The sequence below is a fragment of the Medicago truncatula genome, chromosome 8, assembly GCF_003473485.1.
Source record: "Medicago truncatula cultivar Jemalong A17 chromosome 8, MtrunA17r5.0-ANR, whole genome shotgun sequence".
NCBI classification, from domain to species: Eukaryota; Viridiplantae; Streptophyta; class Magnoliopsida; order Fabales; family Fabaceae; genus Medicago; species Medicago truncatula.
The window spans coordinates 39,324,348-39,346,406 of NC_053049.1; the positions used below are offsets into that span (position 1 = coordinate 39,324,348).

The 22,059-nt window shown below is 33.7% G+C and overlaps 1 protein-coding gene and 1 pseudogene across 1 annotated transcript; both read left to right on the top strand.

The window, feature by feature from the left end:
- Positions 1–4,014: 4,014 nt before the first annotated feature.
- Positions 4,015–5,327, top strand: LOC112417149 (chalcone synthase 1-like; annotated as a pseudogene).
- Positions 5,328–7,800: 2,473 nt separating this feature from the next.
- Positions 7,801–20,697, top strand: LOC11411364 (beta-galactosidase 9). The gene is made up of 19 exons (XM_039829486.1): positions 7,801–8,242; positions 8,476–8,571; positions 8,707–8,819; positions 9,679–9,745; positions 10,046–10,138; positions 10,693–10,836; positions 11,042–11,130; positions 11,425–11,530; positions 12,929–13,016; positions 13,129–13,250; positions 14,031–14,234; positions 14,730–14,962; positions 15,827–15,942; positions 17,126–17,223; positions 17,799–17,909; positions 19,018–19,125; positions 19,411–19,616; positions 19,832–20,183; positions 20,345–20,697. The coding sequence occupies exons 1-19, from the start codon at positions 8,006–8,008 to the stop codon at positions 20,480–20,482; spliced, it is 2,721 nt and encodes a 906-aa protein (XP_039685420.1). The 5' UTR covers positions 7,801–8,005; the 3' UTR covers positions 20,483–20,697.
- The last annotated feature ends 1,362 nt before the right edge of the window (positions 20,698–22,059 follow it).

Consider the following 22,059-nt stretch of genomic DNA (forward strand, 5'->3'; position numbering starts at 1 on the left):
GTGATCGGGGAGATCGAGATGGGTTTCTTGGTAGTGGTGGTGGAGGAATGGATATGGCTGAGTTTGGGCATATGGGTCATTCAGGGGACGGGGATGGTGATTTTGCTGTTGCTATGGATGGAGTTGATAATGAGGTGATAGGTTTAGGGTTTGAGTATGAGGCTGAAGAAGGGGAGGTGAATTTTAATGGGAATGGAGGGATGAGAGAGGATGCGGAGAATGGTTATGTGTATGAGGAAGGGGAAGTGACGGGTTCGAATTTGAAGAAGAAGAGGAAGGTTGTGAAGGGGATGGAAAAAAAGATGTGGAGGGTTTTTGCTAATCAGTTGGGGCAGTTGAGGGAAATGGAGGTTCGGTTTGAGCAGCGCGAGATGGATAGGGAGCGCGAGAGGCAGAGGAGGGAGAGTTTGCGAGCAGAGTGGGAAAAGAGATTTGAGGATAGGGAAAAGGAGAGGGAGGAAAGGGAGAAGGAGAGGGAAAAGGTTAGGAGGCAGAGGGTGTCTGAGTGGGAAGCGATAGATAAGGAAAATGAAGAGAAGGAAAGGAAAAGAAGAGAGGAAGAGTTGATTCGTGAGAGGGAACTGGAAGAGAGAATGAATTGCAGGAGGCTGGAATGGAAGAAGAGGATTGACGATATGCTAAATCAGCACCGAGCAGAAATGGGACAAGTGCAGACTCGGATTCTTCACGAACAACAGAATCTTAGCAGCCAATTGCTCGGTATATTCTCACAGTGGACTGCCCAACCTGCTGCCCTATCGGATCATACTAGTGCTAGCAACCATTATCTTTCACAAATGATGCAAAATTTGCATCATGTAAATGGCATTGTTCATGAAGACACTAGGGTTGAGGGGGATAATCAAGAAGATCAATTCATTGTTGATGGATAATTTATCTCTGCCATTTTTGTGTTTCCTTGCTGAGGTGTCCAGGAACATTTCTGTCGCAAGAAGTGGCGTAAAATGCACATATTGTTCAATGCATTCATTTCTGTAATCTCTTCAAGTAGGTATTGTTGTATACTGTGTCTAGTTTATTTATAATATCAGTGTAACTAATCTTCTATAATAATGATGCTTTTTGTTCCTTTTGTATTGAACAATGAAACTCTTAGTGTAAAGGTCACTTTTTTTGTCCAATACATGTTTTAAATGATTCTATTTAAGCTCTCAATTCTTTAATGCACATAAACTGAAGGAGTAAGTTTCTATCAGTTCTTTAATATGCAATCCAACTCATTGTAATGCCAATGCAACAGCAGATACCTCTACAATCTAGAGTGCTGCATCAATTTTTTTTAATTGTTTCCTGCTACCATTTGACTAGTATTAGGATAGGTTAATTATGGCTTTGTTTTCAGCCTCATGGACTTGAAAATGTGGTACTGTGTGCTTAGAAGAATGCAATGTGAAGGGAAACACAAAAAAGATATTGAGGGATCTATCTGAGTTTATATCTACTTCATTTAGTTCTTTAATTTTTTACTCTTATGAAGTTTCTGTGCTTGTGCATATGATCATGGAATCTCGTCCGTAATCTTAAGTTACTTCATCTTCATTTTATGATTTATTGCATTCGTTTTGTATATTTGGTTTATAACATTATGGTAAAGAGAGCTAGGAACCAAGTCGTCTCGGCCTACGAATCTAGTGTACCTTTATCTCTACAGTTCATCCAGAACAGCAACTATTCAATCTTATCTGGAAGTGGCGAGGACCGGAATGTATAAAGCTGTTTTTATGGAAGGAAGGTCACACTTGTTTAATAACCAAAGGTAGATAAATAAATTACCATTGTGGCAGCACAAGCGATTGGTTTAGTTAGGAGTCTTGCTGTGATGAATGAAATAAAAGGGAGGTCTCGTAGTGCCATTCAATCCACAATTAGCTGGAGCTGTCCGGATGAAGGTACAGTGGCTTTAAATAGCGATGGTTCGGTAGCTGGCCCGTTGGGAACAGCAGGTTGTGGAGGTATACTGAAAAACACTCAAATTTCATAGTAGCGTTTGCAGCAAATATCGGGACTTGCTCTGTGGTCCAGTCAGAGTTGTGGGGGATTCTACACGGGCTTCAAGTTGCAAAAAGTAGAGGATTTCGGCATGTTCGTGTAGATTCAGATTCTGCTGAAGCTATCAATCTGATTACAGAAGGTGCAGCAGAGTACATACCACTCATCGTTCATCAATTAGTTCATATGATCCATCTTCTTGTGCGACAGTTTAGAGTCTGTAGCGGAATCATATTCTACGGGAGCCCAACCAATTTCTGCTCCCTATTATTCACCCAAAAAACGAAGAAGCTAGGAACCAAGTCGTGTGATAACTTCACTAGAACTTTTTCTTGTTATATTGGTATATATACTCATCTCATCTCATGCCCTTAATAGAGAAAGTCCTTTTATGTTCGCCCCTTATTGTACGCATACACATAAAGTACATAAATTGAAGGGTATATTCACCAAATAATACCATTCACAAACTTTCTATTCTGTTTACCAGAGTTTTATATTCTCCTGACTAGTTTTTTAAGACTGAACATATTTTTTCAAGAGTTCTTACCTAATCAAAGTCTTTGCATTGTCTTGTAATCATGTTTCCCTGCATTTTTGGGGTAACTGATTCCCTATGTCTTTTAATAAAACTTAGATAAATATGTCCTGTTATATTTATTTTTTAATACTAGATAAATGTTTTATTGAAAAAAAATTAATACTAGAAAAGTATGCCCTGTTTCTTGAATTTTAACAAGCTGACTCCTGTCCGTAAAAATGAAGATTATGTACTATTTTTTTTTAACAAACCAACGTAATTGTACATAACAATTTAGAAACAAGAAGAAGAAAAAAAAAACTACGACTAAATATAATATTTCCAAGCGAAGCTTCTTGCCATCCTTCTTCCTCTTTGTTTTTCCCTTTCATGTTCAATCTACATCAAAATATCATCTCACTTAATGTTAATTATTAGGGGAAATTTATGAATAATGAGAAGAGAAAAAAGAGAGAATACTATTAGTTCATAAGAAAAAAGAATCACAATTCGGTGATCTTGAACATAAGCAAAAGTCACAAAATACGACTATATTTACTATTGTTGTTTCAAAACTACTTGTTACTGTCCTATTTTTTCTAAGATATGCGTGCAATGTCGCAATGCAAATTTAATGTGATGATTAATGTGGTAGTAAATGATATTTTAGCAACTCTAACTTATTTTTATATAAAAGAAGACATTAAACTAATGTATCAAATTAGTTAATATGCGCACTAGTTAAGGAATCTAAAGAAGATTTTATATTGAAAATAATATTTTTTTAACTTTTTAGAGTTTGATTATACAAGTTTCAAGATTTTTTTTGCTACATTGGTCTCCTTAACTAATCCTGTCAAGACTGGTCCCAAGCCCGCGTAAAAGAAGAGGGTTGTGATAGGCCTCGACAGACAACCAACATAAAACTTTGTCGAATCTCTATAACATGGACCATTATTGTTGTATTGGTATCCTTAATGTCCCTCCTTAGTTAATTTAGCTTATAGGATCAATTACACTACACATTCTATTTAAGCTCAAAACAACTCACTTATAATTTTTTCTATCATTCAGCATGTTGTGATTGATAGAAGCACACGATTATTTTGGGCAAATGTGGGTTGGTACGAGGAGACCAGTCTTGAATGAGTCGAAGTTGACATTCATACCACTCTTTTACGAACACGCAACCAGCAACTAGAGTTATGTGACTTGTGTCCTTCTTCACCACACCCAATAATAAATCATTTTCTTATTACAAATTATTCTTATTATTATTACGTATAAGGTTTTCATTATTTAGACAAAGGAATAATGTCATAGTATCATTTCATATATACCTACCCACTTTCAAACATGTATATATATAGATACAATCTTCACACTCCAAATCACATCATCTTTTAATCCTTTTATTTCTTTCTCATTTAAGCTGCTTTGTTTACTAGAAGAAGAAGAAGAAGAAGAAGAAGAAGAAGAAGAAGATGGTGAGTGTTGATGAGATCCGTAAGGCACAACGTGCTGAAGGCCCTGCCACTGTCATGGCAATTGGCACTGCAACTCCTCCTAATTGTGTTGATTAGAGTGCCTACCTGATTACTACTTTCGTGTTACAAACAGTGAACACATGACAGAACTCAAGCATAAATTCAAGTGCATGTGTAAGATATTTTCATTTCTAATACCAAAGATAATGTTTGTTAAAGAAATGTATATGAGTAATGGTTTTAGATTAATACTAATGAAATTATTCATTGAAATATATTTCAGGTGAAAAGTCAATGATTAAGAAGCGGTACATACATGCATTTAACAGAGGAAATTCTGAAAGAAAATCCCAATATGTGTGCTTACATGGCACCATCATTGGATGCAAGACAAGATATGGTGGTAGTAGAGGTGCCAAGGTTAGGAAAAGAAGCAGCAACAAAAGCGATCAAGGAATGGGGTCAACCAAAGTCCAAGATCACTCACCTCATATTTTGCATTACTAGTGGTGTGGATATGCCTGGTGCTGATTATCAGCTCACAAAATTGCTAGGACTTCGTCCGTCGGTGAAACGTTATATGATGTACCAACAAGGGTGTTTCGCTGGTGGTATGGTTCTTCGTTTGGCTAAAGATTTGGCTGAGAACAATAAAGGTGCTCGTGTTCTTGTGGTTTGTTCAGAGATCACTGCAGTGACTTTTCGTGGCCCTAGTGACACCCATCTTGATAGTCTCGTGGGACAAGCATTGTTTGGAGATGGCGCTGCAGCCTGCAGCTGTGATCGTTGGTTCAGATCCATTACCTGAGGTTGAGAGACCTTTGTTTGAGCTAGAGTGGACTGCACAAACAATCCTTCCTGATAGTCAAGGAGCTATTGATGGTCACCTTCGTGAGGTTGGACTAACATTCCATCTTCTCAAGGATGTACCCGGACTTATCTCGAAGAATAGGCCTTGGTTGAAGCCTTCAAACCTTTGGGTATATCTTATTATAACTCAATCTTTTGGATTGCTCACACGGGTGGACCAGCGATTCTTGACCAAGTTGAGGACAAGTTAGGCTTGAAGCCTGAAAAATTGGAAGCCACTCGAAATGTGTTGAGTAGTTATGGGAACATGTCAAGTGCTTGTGTGTTGTTCATTTTAGATGAAATGAGAAAGAAGTCCAAAGACAATGGACTAGCAACAACTAGGTGAAGGGCTTGAATGGGATGTGTTGTTTGGTTTTGGCCTTGGACTTACAGTTGGGACTGCTGTGCTACGTAGTGTTGCTGTTTGAGGCTGCAAATCCTTTTAAGTCTATTTATTCTTAAATATTTTGTTGAAATAAATGTATTTTCCCCTACTTCTTAATATAAAGAATTTTTTGTACACCAGTGAACAAGAATGTGTTATATTTAATGGAAATAATTTTACAAGGTTATCGATGATTATTACGATTGCAAAAGAGCATGTAAAGAAAGCTAAAGGAAGATCAATACAAAATCAATGTTTATAATGTTTTTGAGAAGAACACCATCGTATGAAAATGAAAATAATCTCAGGTAGTGGCAGAGACTGGCTGATCTTTTTTATCACTAAAGTTTGCATGAATTGTTTAGTGGCACAGTGAAATGATCAATTTGTACTGTGCAAATGTAGGGAAGTTTAAATCATTTCTAGACCATTTTTTAGTTTTACACGACAAACTGAAGTGTTTTTCTCCAAATTCACAATTATACAAGAGTTTATACACTCAAGCGTATTTTAAGTTAAGAAGAACACAAAAAACATTTTTTTTTTTTTTTTGTCTAAGAAAGCACAAAAAGCATCTAAGAATAATGCATTGGAGCATTGTCCATTTCATAAGAGCATATGGAGCGGCATTATTTTGATGTTGTCCGCCAGCTTAGAGTTTTAACATGCGGTAATTTTGGAGGTTCGAACGTTGGGGTCTGCCATGGTGGAGTTCTCGCCAATTCATGAAGTAACTCAATTTATGTGTTTAATAAATTGAATATACTTTGTATAAATTTCTTTTTATTTTTGATTAAGGATGTGTTTGGTAAAAACAAGCTATAAGCTAGCTTATAACTGATGGCTGATAGCTGAAAAGTTAGCTTATTAAAATTAAAAGTGTTTGGTAAAATTAACTGTTGAACTGACTGATAAATATAAAATGACATAAAAGGACATGCTTGTTTAATTTTTTTAATATCATATATATAATTTTTTATTACCAACACATTTATTTTTAAATATATTTCAAATTATTTTCATCTCCAAAATGATAAATGTGTTTATGAATTCAATCGCTTTTTTTATTTAACAATTTCCATTTTTTTATGAATTTAATTTAACTAAACTTTCTTCAATAAACTAAATTTTTAAAAATTATATATTATATAAATTATGAGCAAGATAAAAAAAAAACTAAAAAGTGAAGAAGAAAATTTAAAAAGCCATCCCAAATTTGGTAACGTGGGTGGCGCATAGAAGAACATGGGTAGTTTTTTCTATTATAAAAAAATAAAATAAAATTAAGAAAAGGTTAAAATTGGAAGAAAGTATAAAAAGCTACAAGTTACAAGCTCAAAAGCTACTTGGATTAGCTTTTTAAAAAACGTTATAAATTAATGAAAAAACTTTTTACCAAACACATCGCATTCTATCAAAACAAGCTTATAAGCTTGTCCAGCAAACTATAAGCTAGCTTGTTTGTGTTACCAAACACAACCTAAGTATATATGCATCATGTGTTAATTTATTTTTAAAAAAAATTCATAACTGAAATTTTTTTACCTATAATTTTTGATCGTTTACAAAATTTTACATTTCCAATTTCAATTTTATACTATTAATTTCACACTCAATTTCACTATCTTTATAATTTTATCTCCTTAGTCTTTAGTCTTTTTTTTTTATTTTAAAAAAAACTAAAATGAAATTTCATTAAACAAACCTCTTTATTGTCTCCGTACAAAATGTGCTAAAAAATAAAGAACACCGTAAATAAAAATAAAACTACTTCATTTCAAAATTACTTATTTATATCAAAAGCATTGTACCAGTTCCCTCAAATCTAGCTCAATCCTTGAATTTTGTTAGATAAGTATGAATATATTGAGGGTTAGAGCAGTTTGATTGAAAATGCATGTTGATTTAATTTATATACATTTTAACTTTAAAAATCTTGTATAGCCTTTATTATAGCTTTTATAATTGGTGCCAAAACCTATTCATTTATGGGAGTTGTGGCTAACTATCGATTTGTAAATTTTGGCTTAATTCTCTGATACATCTTGTGCCGGGAGGATAATCGTTTGGTTATATATATCATTTTAATTTCTTAAAAAAAATCTTTTACATATACATCCAATAAAATTTTACTATTCTTTTTTTTTTTGGTCAGGTAGCCTAGTGGCTAGAAATTCACTTTTAAAGTGAATAAGTGGGGTGTCCGGATTCGAACCCCAACCCCTGCATATATTAATGTATTGTCCCTGCCAACTGCTCACGGGGACAAAATTTTACTATTCTATCGCTTTATTCTATAAAACAATTTTTGTAGTTAGTTGAAAAAAAAAATACTCAACAATTAATAGAATTGAATGAACCAAGTGATTAAACCTAATTAGTAAACTTCACATAATGACAAATTATTTAAAAGAACTTCAAATTTTATTATTAGCAATAACAATTAATCACATCAAACCTGATATTATCAACTCATTTTTCTTATCCCACGGCTCATAAAACTTAATTATTGCAATATATATCCAAAACTTAAAAAAAAAATGGATAAGTAAGAGCAGCAAGCATGGTTTGTCTGTATAGTAAGGAGAAAGAACAAAATAAGAGCAATTAACTAACGGTGGAGTGACGTTGAAGTAGAGAGTTGAGAGGTTAGTTGGAAATGTAAATTGAAGCAATTCAGTACAAGAACAAGAACAAGAACAAGAACAAGATCATCACTAACTTTTCTAAGCTTCAATTCAATTCACAAAAATGAAGATATCGTTGCAGAATTATTCCAATTCCAAAGCAGGAACAATAAGAGGAAGAACAGTGGTATTCACATGGTTTTGTGTGTGTGTTTTCGTAGCTTCAATTATAGTAGCAGGAGCAGAAGCTGCGTGGTTCAAACCGTTCAACGTCACCTACGATCATCGTGCTCTCATCATCGACGGTCACCGTCGCATGCTCATCTCCGCCGGTATTCACTATCCCCGCGCCACTCCCGAGGTCTTTAACTCTTCTTTTCTTAATTATTACAATTACAATTAATATTCTAATTCTGTTCATTCCTAAAACGTAGGAATAAATTCTGTCACTTAAATAGTAACTGATAAAACAGGGACATGTTTGTTTCGATCATTAATTAATTTCACTTAATCTACTCACATAACCATTTCTGATAACTTTCTACAATTCAATTTACTCTCTTATCTTATCTTATGTATTTCATGTCATTTTAGATGTGGCCTGATCTCATAGCAAAGGCCAAGGAAGGTGGTGTAGATGTAATCGAAACTTATGTGTTTTGGAATGGGCACCAGCCTGTTAAAGGACAGGTCAAAATTTATATTTCTCCTTACTATCTTGGCAGTCAGCCTTATCTTCTGCTTCAACCGAATAGTATTTTCTTTATTTACTTGTTCAAAAAAAAGTATTTTCTTTATTTAATTAATATGCTTGAACATCTGCAGTATAATTTTGAAGGGAGATACGATCTTGTGAAGTTTGCAAAGCTAGTTGCATCCAATGGACTCTATTTCTTTCTCCGTATAGGCCCTTATGCATGTGCTGAGTGGAACTTCGGGTCTCTCTCTACCTTTACTCATTATTATCTTACAATTTCTCATTGCTTAAGTTTGACATTTCCATTTAGATAAACAACTTTAAGGACATGCCTTGTATTCTTTGGTGACTATCTGATTGCGCTCATTATATAGGATTATTAATTAATCATACTTCTAAGAGAGAAAAAGCCTTACTTGTGTTCCAAGCCTCATCAGGACTAATTTGCGATCTCATAAGCCTTTTTTTTGTATGTCCAATTGAAGGTAGTCAAATTGTTGGTTTTAGGCTATAAATTATTGATGAAAGTAAGTGTTAAAATACAACAATTATTCAAACTTAGTGGAAAATAAAATAAAATGGATGTAGATTACTACATATCATTGCATCAGCACAATGAGTTGTGCAAGTTGTACATTAACTCCTGTGGCTGTGGAGTCCTCTCGCCTTGTTTTAGTTTTATAGTTGTGATTTCGACTGCAGCTTTCTAATAGTCTGCCATACTCTTTTTTATTTGTGAAAATCAATTTTAAGTTTATTCTCCATTGGAAAAGGATTAAGTGGTCGTATTTTGAAAGAAGGCTTTTTAAAAAATAAAATAAAAATGAAATCGAAGTAATTCCTACTTTGATGGAACCATAAACTATGACCTGGTTTATGTGACAAATATTTGTAGTTTTAGATCTATCTTATTTCTCTATTTTGGCAGCTGCACTCCTAGTTTCATCCGTTCCGTTTGTTATGTTTTAGTTGTTCAGCTCTTAAGGTTATCTTATCCTTACATGTGGCTTCATTATTTCTCTCTAGTAATGCTTATTTTTCTATAAAAGATAGATAAATATTTCAAAATTTATTCATTGATTTGCGAGCTATGTTTGCAGTGGTTTCCCGGTGTGGTTGCGTGATATCCCGGGTATTGAATTTCGAACCAATAATGCACCTTTCAAGGTAGAAATTCTTTGTTGGTTGACATTTGTTTCTTTTATTTATTTTAACAGACATAGCATTTATTTTATTTTTTCTCCTTTTGTATTTGTGATGAATTTTTCATTTAGCCTTACAAGTTTTAGATTGCGATTAACTGGGGAAGTGTTTTTTTTTTGGTTTGAACACGACACAGTACATTGAATAGCTGTATGTAATTTGTCCGTAGTATTAAATATTTTCAGTGGATATTGTTTTTTTAATTGGACTTTGAAGGATTGCCTTAACATGGTTCTGATCCACTTCTGTTTTTTCAAAACCTAGGAGGAAATGAAGCGGTTTGTTTCCAAGGTGGTGAATCTTATGAGAGAGGAAATGCTGTTTTCTTGGCAAGGTGGACCGATAATTTTGTTACAGGTTAGAAGAGAGTATGGAGTTTGGATTTTATGTGGATTATTTGATTTTTTTTATTCATAATTTGAAGGATATTGGTAGTCCTATTGGGGTATCCCAGGAAAAATTAAAACTCACTTTAGAATCTTGTTTACCTTATTGCACCTGTGTCTTGTTTTTAACTGGAATGACCTTTTACCAGACTGGGATTTATCACACTCTCTAAACTTTTCTCTTCTAATTTGTTACTTCGTTTTTGATGACCACCTTAGTAGCTGTTATGTTATATAATATGTTTGACATTCTGAATAGCTAAGGTGGGTATGTTCCTTCATATTTGATATATTAATAGATATTGTATGGTAGGCTTTAATTGTTGATTCTTGTTATATGCTTGATTCTATATTCTGATCATAAATAGAAATTTCGAAGCACTTAGGTGGACCTATGTGTTTACGTTAGGTATTGTTGATCATGCTTTATTTTGATGTCATGTAATTAGCAATGCAAGTGTTGAACTTGATGCGTCCCTTGGTAGAATGCAGTGTTTGACAAGGTGTGTGACTGAATTTTATCAGATTGAGAATGAATATGGGAACCTTGAGAGCTCCTATGGCAATGAAGGCAAAGAGTACGTTAAATGGGCGGCTAGCATGGCTCTAAGTCTTGGTGCTGGTGTTCCATGGGTCATGTGCAAGCAACCTGATGCTCCATATGATATTGTAAACCATATTCTCTTCCACATTGAAAAGAACTGTGATTTAACTCCACTTATCAAAATAAAAATAAATATGTTCAGGTCTTTCTCTTTTATTATTAAAAAAACAAAAAAGAAAACATAGTTAAAATATTTCCTATATAGCATAACTTAAATTTGTTAGTTAAATCGATATTATTATTAATAATGGATTGTATTGCTGTCCACAGATTGATACATGCAATGCATACTACTGTGATGGATTTAAACCAAACTCTCGTAATAAACCAATTTTTTGGACAGAGAACTGGGATGGATGGTATGAACAAACATATCCTTCAAGGGAATTATCTTTTAATATGAGGGATGTTTGTCAATAGTGGCTACAAATTGTCATGATAACTATTACCTCTTTCTTGAAACCCTATTTTAACTATGCATATTTCTTTACAAAATTGAACTTTTACTCTGCTTCCTTTACCAAAGTTGATGCTTTCTGATCTGCCACTGTAGCATTTTAAGGGGCTGGTGGCTCTGTGCCATGTTCTGCCATTGCCTACTCCGCTCTTATGTGGTGATAAATATTTTCTTTGCTTCCTATTGATTTTTGAAGGTACACACAGTGGGGTGAAAGATTGCCTCATAGACCTGTTGAAGACCTTGCATTTGCTGTTGCGCGTTTTTTCCAGCGTGGAGGAAGTCTTCAAAATTATTATATGGTATGATAGTTGATTAATTTTTTTATCTGGATCATAAGTTCATATTTTGCTTTACTAGTGTTATGACTGGCCAGTCAAAATCCACCATATAAACATGGTTTGCGATGGCGCTGTGGTTTCTTAAAAAACAAAAAAAACTGGCGCTGTGGCCTGTGGTAGCCGGCACAGATCGGCCATGCCATATCACCATGGTGTCACCATGACAGACTTCACAACATTGTTCTTTACCTTGCTAAGCCAATAGTTATCTCGTGAAGGATTCTTTTCCAATATTTGTATTAGAGGGGATTTGCTACATTGCAGTTTTTTTTTTATCACTTATTTTGTTCTTTATTAGGAATAAACAGTTTTTCGTTTGCATAAAATTGACAATTTTTTTGGGATTTTGATTTCTGTTGAAATTTTATTTGTTTTTAGTCTCTATTAATAGAAATAGTGTTTCTATTCTATCAATGGGGACTAAAAATACACCCTTTTTGTTTCTTTAAGGACTAAAAATAAAATATAAATATGGAGTAAAATCAAAATTCATTAATTTTGTCAAAAACAAAAATATATTTAACCCTTTTAATATTGAAAATGCGAAAGGCCATTACGGGAATAGAGGCATAAGCAAAAAAGTTGGGAGGTTATTTTGGGACCTAATTAAACCCCCCACAAAAGCGGCTTGTAAAGTGAGATTTTGCCACCACTTTTAACCACACTGTTCAGGCCATATCATTATCCAATGTGGAGCTAAAAAAGAACCACTACCCATTTTAAAACGGCATGTAAAAATAAAAATATATTGAAAATAAAATATAAATATGGAGTAAAATCAAAATTCACTAATTTTGTCAAAAACAAAAATATATTTAACCCTTTTAATATTGAAAATGCGAAAGGCCATCACGGGAATAGAGGCATAAGCAAAAAAGTTGGAGGTTATTTTGGGACCTAATTAAACCCCCCACAAAAGCGGCTTGTAAAGTGAGATTTTGCCACCACTTTTAACCACACTGTTCAGGCCATATCATTATCCAATGTGGAGCTAAAAAAGAACCACTACCCATTTTAAAACGACATGTAAAGGAATGTATGTCAAACACTACTATTGGTGTTTATTTCATTGATGCTTTAACTGTCTTATTTTGTTTTTTCCATTCTAGAGGTTGTTGTATCCTCTGTTTTGACTTTCATCTATCATCCATAGTAATAGTAATTTAATTTAATTTAATTTAAATGACTGATAAATATATATGATCAGTGTAGTGATATCTTTGAACCACTGTGTTTCAGTTTGAGATTTAAACATATATTTGTTATACTGGGTTTATCTATATCCACTTAATAATTTGGTTCTTGTGGGTATATGAGTTATGTGTGGCCTGCATCTTAACGGGTCTTTTTATGTTACAGTATTTTGGTGGAACAAATTTTGGCCGCACTGCAGGGGGACCCTTGCAAATTACAAGTTATGATTATGATGCTCCAATTGATGAGTATGGTACGTAGAAGTATAACAAAGGACCATGTTATTGAGATGGTGGCTAATTTTGGGATTCATATGACTGTTGACATGGTTAATGACAATCAGTTGATCAACCTCTTTTTTCTAGGTCTGCTGAATGAGCCAAAATGGGGTCACTTGAAAGATTTGCATGCGGCTTTAAAGCTTTGTGAGCCTGCTCTAGTGGCCGCTGACTCACCAACATATATAAAACTGGGTTCAAAGCAGGAGGTTTGAGCCAAGCCTGAAATAGTTATTAACCTATTATTTTATTTTATTTTATTTTAGTGATTGCAAATGTCAGGGAGGAAGTTATAAGGTTTGAGCCAAGCCTGAAATAGTTATTAACCTATTAGTAGTTCTGATACCATGTTGAAGTTATAAGGTTTTAGATAAAGAGGGAAGAAAAAAAATGAAGACTTTGAATTGTTAATACTCCCTCCGTCCTAAAATATAAGCAAAAAAATCTCATATTCTTTGTCTCAAAATATAAGCAAAAAAGACCAACTTTTATGCTATTATTATGTTTTTTCAAACAAATCATCTTTTCCAATGTAAAATTAAATGCAAATTCCATTCAATTTGTTCTCCTTTTTATTTTCTCCATAATTTTTAACCAATGAGAATTATTTTTACATCTTTCCATGAAACTTATTCCAAGGAGAACACAAAAAATGATACCTCAAATCACTAAGTGTTAGTTTTCTTAATAAGTGTGAATTAGTGTTTTTTGCTTATAAATTAGGACGGAGGGAGTATAACTTAATATAATTGATGAGTATAGTTTGAGACAAGACTAAGTACTAATCCACATTCATACTAATACAATACTTCAAACCCTAATTAAGTAGGAAAACAAATCATGATGTTTACAAAGAAACATGGAAACTAATCTTAAGAGATAATAAGGTAGTGTAGGATACTCTAAGATAAGAACTAAGAAGCTAATCCTACGAGATAAATGGGTGACATTTTTTTTTTTGCTGAATAACTTTTGTACATCAATTTCAGGCACATGTATACCAGGAAAATGTCCACCGTGAAGGATTGAACTTGTCTATATCTCAAATCTCTAACAAATGCTCAGCGTTCCTTGCCAACATTGATGAACGTAAAGCAGCAACTGTGACCTTTCGTGGTCAGACATACACTTTACCACCATGGTCTGTGAGCATATTGCCAGATTGCAGGAGTGCGATTTTCAATACTGCTAAGGTTAGGTTATGCAGGGTGTATTTTTTGTGCTTCAAGAAGTTTTGCATGACATCATTTTATGTCTCACATATATAAAAACCTATTAATCTATCAGTGTCTCTGTCTCTCTCCGTCTCTGTTTTGTAAATTTTAGAGTGGTTCGGCAGTACCCTTGATGTCATGAATTACAGTTTTAACTTGTTGAAAGTATGGTTAGGATCTTTGTAGTTATTGTATTTGTACAGTTTATTTTTTAGACATATTGTATCATGTAAATAGAAGTAGAATATCATGTATTTATTACATTAAGGCTATATAAACGGACTCTGTGTGTGGGTGGCCCAGTAACATATCTAGGATAAGCACTGATACCAGGCCTAGTTAAAAAGCAAAAGCTAGCTCATGAGTGATGGTTTCTCCCTCCTTATAACTAATAATTGGCCATATTACTAGTCAATTGGGATCTCCACCAATTTTATCTTGTGGTTGTCTAAAACTTTCTTTAAATTTTCACAGGTTGGAGCACAAACTTCAGTCAAACTGGTAGGGTCCAATTTGCCACTCACATCTAATCTTTTGCTATCCCAGCAATCGATAGATCACAATGGCATCTCCCATATCTCAAAGTCTTGGATGACTACAAAAGAGCCGATCAATATATGGATTAACAGCAGTTTCACTGCAGAAGGTATATGGGAGCACTTAAATGTAACAAAAGATCAATCTGACTATCTTTGGTATTCAACCAGGTAATCTTGCACTCCTGAATACTCTGCTGTGGGTATCATATGCTTTCTAGCATATTATACATTCTGTTTCTGACATATGCGCGTGTACACGCATTACTGTAAAAAAAAAAGACAATTCTTGCTTTTCTTTTTATTGGTAGCACTATTTTCAAGGATCAATTTTTAAAGCTTAAGCTTTTAGGTAGAGGGGTAACCTTGGCGCAACTGGTAAAGTTGTTGTCATGTGACTGGAAGGTCACGGGTTCAAGCCCTGGAAACAGTCTCTTGTGTAAAAAACAGGGTAAGGTTGCGTACAATACACCAAATGGTGGGACCCCTTCCTGGACCCTGCGTATGCGGGAGCTTTAGTGCACCGGGTTGCCCTTTTTTAAGCTTTTAGGTAAAAAGTAACGCAGACTTGAAGTGCTGACAATACACAAGCCCCGCACCACCTGCTGCTTAAATTAAAATTGCCAATTTTCTATTAGGATGGGGGAAACAGAGATTAGACTCTCAACAACTTGGTCGTAGAAACTTTCTTACTATGTCAACAACCAAATTCATATGAGCTTACACTTGGTAAAGGCTTGTGAATGATTTTATACCTAACAAGAGGAAAAGAATACAAGAAAGAAAATGGAGAACAAGATATCGATGATCCATTATTGTAAAATTAAGAATAAAAGATATTGGATGCATAAAATGATGCCAAAACTGAAGAGCTCTCTATTATTCCCTTTGTATATCTTCCAAAGGGGTTCCCTTGAAGAAAGCATGTTCTGAATTCCATAAAGATGCAATTGATTTTTTTCCTCGAGAGTTTGGTCAAATATTAATTCAATAATTTTCTGATTCCATTTCCATTCATTTGTGTACAAAATGCAGAATATATGTTTCAGATGGTGATATCTTGTTTTGGAAAGAAAATGCTGCTCATCCAAAACTTGCTATAGACAGTGTCCGTGATATACTGCGTGTATTTGTGAATGGCCAACTTATAGGTAATTACCTTTTTTGGTACTGAAAATATGCTTTACGTGAATATGTGTTTTTTTTTTATTCCTTAAATTAATGGAAGTTATATTATGAATAATGCACTTAATTGTGTAGTTTCCCTTGCAAGACTCTTATTGAATCTAGAGAGGAAAGGAAATAAGAGAATTTTCTTCTGGTAAAAATATTAGATTGAAACTGATATTAGATTGAGTCTGATATTAATCGATTCATATACTGAATAAATAAGATATATTATTGATACTGAGATAACATGCTCAAAGTAACAGAACTATAACCAACAACTACTAACCAACTAGTCTGCTAATACTGATTGTCAGTTATATCTGCTAAACTTCATAATCTTACATTACCATCCCCCCAGAAAACCTAATGTGGTTGAGAAGTGTGAGCATCAAGCTTCTTGACAGAAAGAATAGCACGACGGTGTCAGGCCACTAGAGTTTTTGCACATATTTGTCAGGCCCAATGGTCGCGAGTTCTGATACCAACTTGAAATAAGAGAGGATAATAGATAAAACTGTATTTTCTGATAAATTGATTAGGTAAAAATGCACTCAAATATATAGATTCAAGGATAGGCTAAAATTAAGGAAATGATTAAGCTAAATATAAAGATATGATCCCAATTATCTAATTGCAAAATATACAGAAAAATAAAACCTAAAATTAAGTCGTCATCATAAATATAAATCAAATCTCCAAATGAAATATCCTTCCATATCTCCATAATCTACATCATATCTCAACAGTTCTTTCATCTAGGCAACCAATCCCCATCTGTTTGGAAAAGGTTAACATCGATTTACATTTTAAATGCATTTCTTTTCTTTCTCTCACCAATGGGATTTGAGATAACTACTGCTTAAATTTTGTATGCTTTTCATTTTGTCCTCGCCTCTTGGCTTGTGTTTTAGATAACTTCAACGTACATTTTTATATGCATTTCTCATTTTCAATGTACCATGTCAGTGAAGCTTAATTGGTTTAATCTAATATCCTGAATAAGATTTGTAATCAATGAATATTAATGTTAATGTTGTGACGCACAATGGGTACTTCTTTTCCCAGAATGCAAGCATCAATTGTATCATAATTGTTATGCTTTAGAAGTATAATCTTTTTTTTCCCTCTATATATTCATGTAATTCTTTTTCTTTCCAAGTGAAGGTAATGTTGTTGGCCATTGGGTCAAGGCGGTCCAGACTCTTCAATTTCAGCCAGGCTACAATGATTTAACACTGTTAACTCAAACAGTAGGCTTGCAGGTGAAAATATATACCGTTCTTCTTTGACCTGTGTGTGTAAGTTTGCAGAGTAGGTAATAACTGATTTTGGTGTAAGATTTCATAATTTATACACTAGCATTTGTATAACTTCACATGAAATACTTTTTTCAATTCAACCATTGAATTTTCATATTTACTTAGATTTACGGAGTGCTAAGTAATTCGTGATTAGTAAACCATAGAAAATTATGAACATGTTATGTATTGGAAGCTTTTCATTTGACACTGGATTTTTTAATAAAAAAAAAAAAAACACTTTCCCTATAAAAATGTGTTTAATGATGTGAGAATGATTTTATTGTCACCAATGTAAATTAGTGGTAGAGATTTACCGTTAGCTTAGTTGTCTATTAGAAGGTTATCCAATAATGAAGGGTGGGTATGCATTTTCCAATGTGTACACATGAATGTGCATATCATATTCCTTTCCACCTGTATTTTTTTTTTTTTTGCCATCTTTCTCTATTTTCTTCAACTTACTCTTGTATCAAACAACTAAGGGATAATGTTTACTCACTTTACTATATTCCGCACTATTTTAAACAATGTTACAGAATTACGGTGCCTTCATTGAGAAAGATGGAGCTGGAATAAGAGGTACAATCAAGATCACTGGATTTGAAAATGGGCACATAGATCTTTCGAAACCATTATGGACCTACCAGGTTTGTATATAGTCTTTGAGATCCATAAATGATCCAAGAGAATTATGTGAACTATTAACTGCTTTCTAGAGGAAAATACTATTACAAGTAGTACACTGCATCTGTAGTCTCCGTAAGTAGATGCGTACAGTTTTTATATCACCCTAAGCATGCAATCCCATACATGTGTTATCTCTTCCTCTCATTTCTGAATCCAAATGAACTGAGACAAATATTTTCTCAAAATCTTTTAAAGTCCTTTTATCAGTTATATATGCATCCGAATTGGTTCATCCGTAATGTAGGTACTTTGTGTACATACTATTGGTTTTACTTGTATTCTATCCATAAATAGACTTGTATAGTTACTAGTTAGTATAAATATCATAGATTCGTCATCCAAACACATGAGTATTGTATGTATTTTTATTTTTATGTGTGTATTTGCATATGTGTGTATGTATTGTACATGTATTCTATAATGCTGATTTTCACTTCTGGTTTTCTGATGCATTAACCTTCTTTATAAATGATAAAGTTTGGTGATAGATAACATATTATTTGATAAAAAAAAGAACTTCTATTGATGTAAACAAGAATTGCAAAAGAAGGGAGAATGAGGGAAATATTGGTAATAACTGTTAAATTTTGAGCCATTTAGGAAGTCATAGTTTAGGTCCACTGGTCTTAGCATCTCTTAATATAAGTGGGATTAAGATATTATTTTCTAGCATAGAAATGGCTTTTGAATCTTGGTCTCTGGTTATGTATCCTTGTATTATTAGGTCAAGTTGTCTGTTTGAGGTCTAGTATGTCTTCAAGAATATCCATTGTCATGGTAATATTCGGGCATACGTTTGAATTTCTCAATTGTTTTCTGTTTTTTTGAAATCTTTGTTCAACTTTGAGTTCGTCGGTATATTTCTGTTAAGCTTAAAATGCTGCTTTAGTGTTGTGTTTGCTTGTTATATCTTGGTTTCATCATCTTCGTTCCAAGTTAATTTCCTTGTTCTATAATTTTCATCCTAATACTATAAAATTTTGTGCTCGTGCGATCTTTCACTTTACACCTTTCTTAGGTCATAGTAATTTTAAAACACTGACTCCAGTATATTCATGTTTATCCTAGGTTGGGCTTCAAGGTGAGTTTTTAAAATTTTACAATGAAGAGAGTGAAAATGCAGGATGGGTAGAATTGACTCCTGATGCCATTCCATCCACGTTTACATGGTACAAGGTAATTTTCAGCAGTTGAAGTGGTGTATATCTATCAAACTTGTGGCATGCTAAATAACAGTTACAATAACCAAGTTGTATTAAAATTTAAAAATAGAACGTTTTTACCTCTAAATTTTTCTTAATGGCTTACTCTTCTTTTCTTTTTTGTCTCCCTTAAAATCATGGCGTCACCCTTGATATTGTATGAAAGTGAAATTTAGCCCAATGGTTATTTTCCCCTAAATTGTATTTTTTTTCCTTCAAAATTGCCTAATAATAAATAGTTGTCTACTTATTCAAGCAGACATACTTTGATGTCCCTGGTGGAAATGATCCAGTTGCTCTTGACTTGGAAAGCATGGGGAAAGGTCAAGCTTGGGTGAATGGTCACCATATCGGAAGATATTGGACCCGGGTTTCCCCAAAAACTGGATGCCAAGTCTGTGATTATCGCGGGGCTTACGATTCTGACAAGTGCACAACCAATTGTGGAAAACCAACTCAAACTTTGTAAGTAGTCTTTAAAGTATCTAATGTTGTTGGAGCATTGTATATGTTGCCATGATATTGAATATATCAACTTCAGTATGTCCATTATTAAGTACTAGAAGGATTATTTATTAGGATGATTTTTTATGAGGGAATAGCATTACTCTTTGTACTTACATACCGAAGTCAATTCTCAAGGCTACTTTCTTAAATTTGAGTCATTGGTCAATCTTCAGGTACCATGTGCCACGATCATGGTTGAAAGCATCCAACAATTTCCTTGTTATCTTGGAGGAAACTGGAGGAAATCCCTTAGGAATTTCTGTCAAGTTACATTCAGCCAGTATAGTTTGTGCTCAAGTGTCACAATCCTACTATCCACCTATGCAGAAGTTGTTGAATGCAAGTCTCCTTGGTCAACAAGAAGTTTCTTCAAATGATATGATACCTGAAATGAACTTGCGCTGTCGAGATGGAAATATAATTTCCTCCATAACATTTGCTAGCTTTGGAACTCCTGGAGGTAGTTGTCAGAGTTTTTCTAGAGGGAACTGTCATGCTCCTAGTTCAAAATCTATAGTTTCCAAGGTAAAACTCCACACCACACTCCTTTTTTACACAATTTTTTTTTAGCTAAAAATAGTTGACATATATGACTCTGCAAGAAAGCAAAAGCTCCCCGAGGTTTAAGTATATTTATCAGCTAGTTCTGGGTTTAGACCCTCTAAATAATTTTTTACGTTTTGAAGGCTTGCCTGGGGAAAAGGAGCTGCTCCATTAAAATTTCAAGTGATGTATTCGGAGGTGACCCCTGCCAGGATGTTGTGAAAACATTGTCTGTGGAAGCAAGGTGCATCACCATCACTAATGGTTCCTTCCAACTTTGAGGCTGTAAACATCCTCTAAAATGAGTTTTTGGTATGTCCTTTGTTTTTGGCTCCAAGTTTGATATGAGCCATGTACATACACCAACATACGTAGCAATGTACTAAAAAGATTTTTATCCCTTGTATATGTTCACCGGTTGATTGTATAAAAAAGATCCTTGGTTGGCTGTGTTTCAAATGATTTAATAAATAAAAGCATCTTGATATTCAATCAAGCCTTTTAAATAATATAATTAAGTATTATGGCATTTAATTTGGACAATCAGAATATGTTAAACATGTTTTAAAATCTGGTGGTATTCAAATCATGACTTCTTATAAGTTTTTTTTTTACTAAAGTATGTGCATACTGATTATTAGCTTTTCCTGATTTTTGGTTGTACCTCCCAGAGAAAGAGAAGTTTCTACCTGGTCTGGTAAGCGTATATTTATGTATATATTTTTTTATCAAGATATTTATGTTTATTTATTGGTGTGAATGAACTATACATTTTGTAACTACTAAATATCATTTTTCTCTCTTTAGAAATGAAACTATTTCCTGCAGCATTCAGTTGGAAATTCCTTCACAGTTTTCCACACAAGTTGCCGTTTTTTGTTTGTGAATGACACAATTTTGTTATTTCAATCTATTTATTATTTTCTTGTATTTCTCCTTCTCCCACTCTTCTGTTATATCTTCTCTTTTGCTTTTGCGGTGGTGACATGGGAGTGTGGTGATGTTTGCTATTGTGTGCTTATTTCCTATATTTTCGTGTGTATTTGCATCCATGTGTGTGTTCTCCTCTCCTGCATTTGCGTTTATCTGTTGTAGGTTTAATTAATTGTTTTCTTTTCCTTTTGAGACCATCCGCAATGAAGCATTCCGTTTGGTTGCTTAAATGGGTCCCGACTGTACACGTCATGCATTTTATAATTAATACCTAATAAGCACCCAATCTCTCCAACCCAACACCTCAAAATAATTATTAATTGGGTCACAATAATAACTCTATATCATTAAATTTTAATAATAATTTATATACTAATTCATAATTATATAATTTTAAAATATTGAAGTAATTTAATTATAAAAAAAGGAAGAAAAAAAAGTAATTAAATACACGATTTTTTTTAAGGAGTAATTAAATACAAGAATTGTCACCTACTAATTGAAATAGAGAAAAAAATATAATTAATTACACATGTAGGACCATAAGTAATGGGAGAGAGAGTGCCTTCTAAAAGCACTCATCCTTATAAAGTTATAACCACCATATTCATTCATGTCACAATGGGGGTGCTTATTTAAAATGGTGTTAAATAGGGGAAGAACCCCATTGTAGATGGTTTGAAGGGGGTTTATTAATTGTTATACTCAATTTGAGACTTACATTAATATCTACTATACTTGTCTAAAAAAAATCTACTAAACTTGTCTCCAATATTCTCATATTCATATAGCCAAGAAACAGCTACTTCTCACAAACCTTTTGAAGTAAACAAAACTTTAAGCTAATATACGTGCGGTGCTTTATATTTTACACAAATTCATCATTATTCAGTTTGTTCATCATTGTCGTTGGCTTGTACACAGT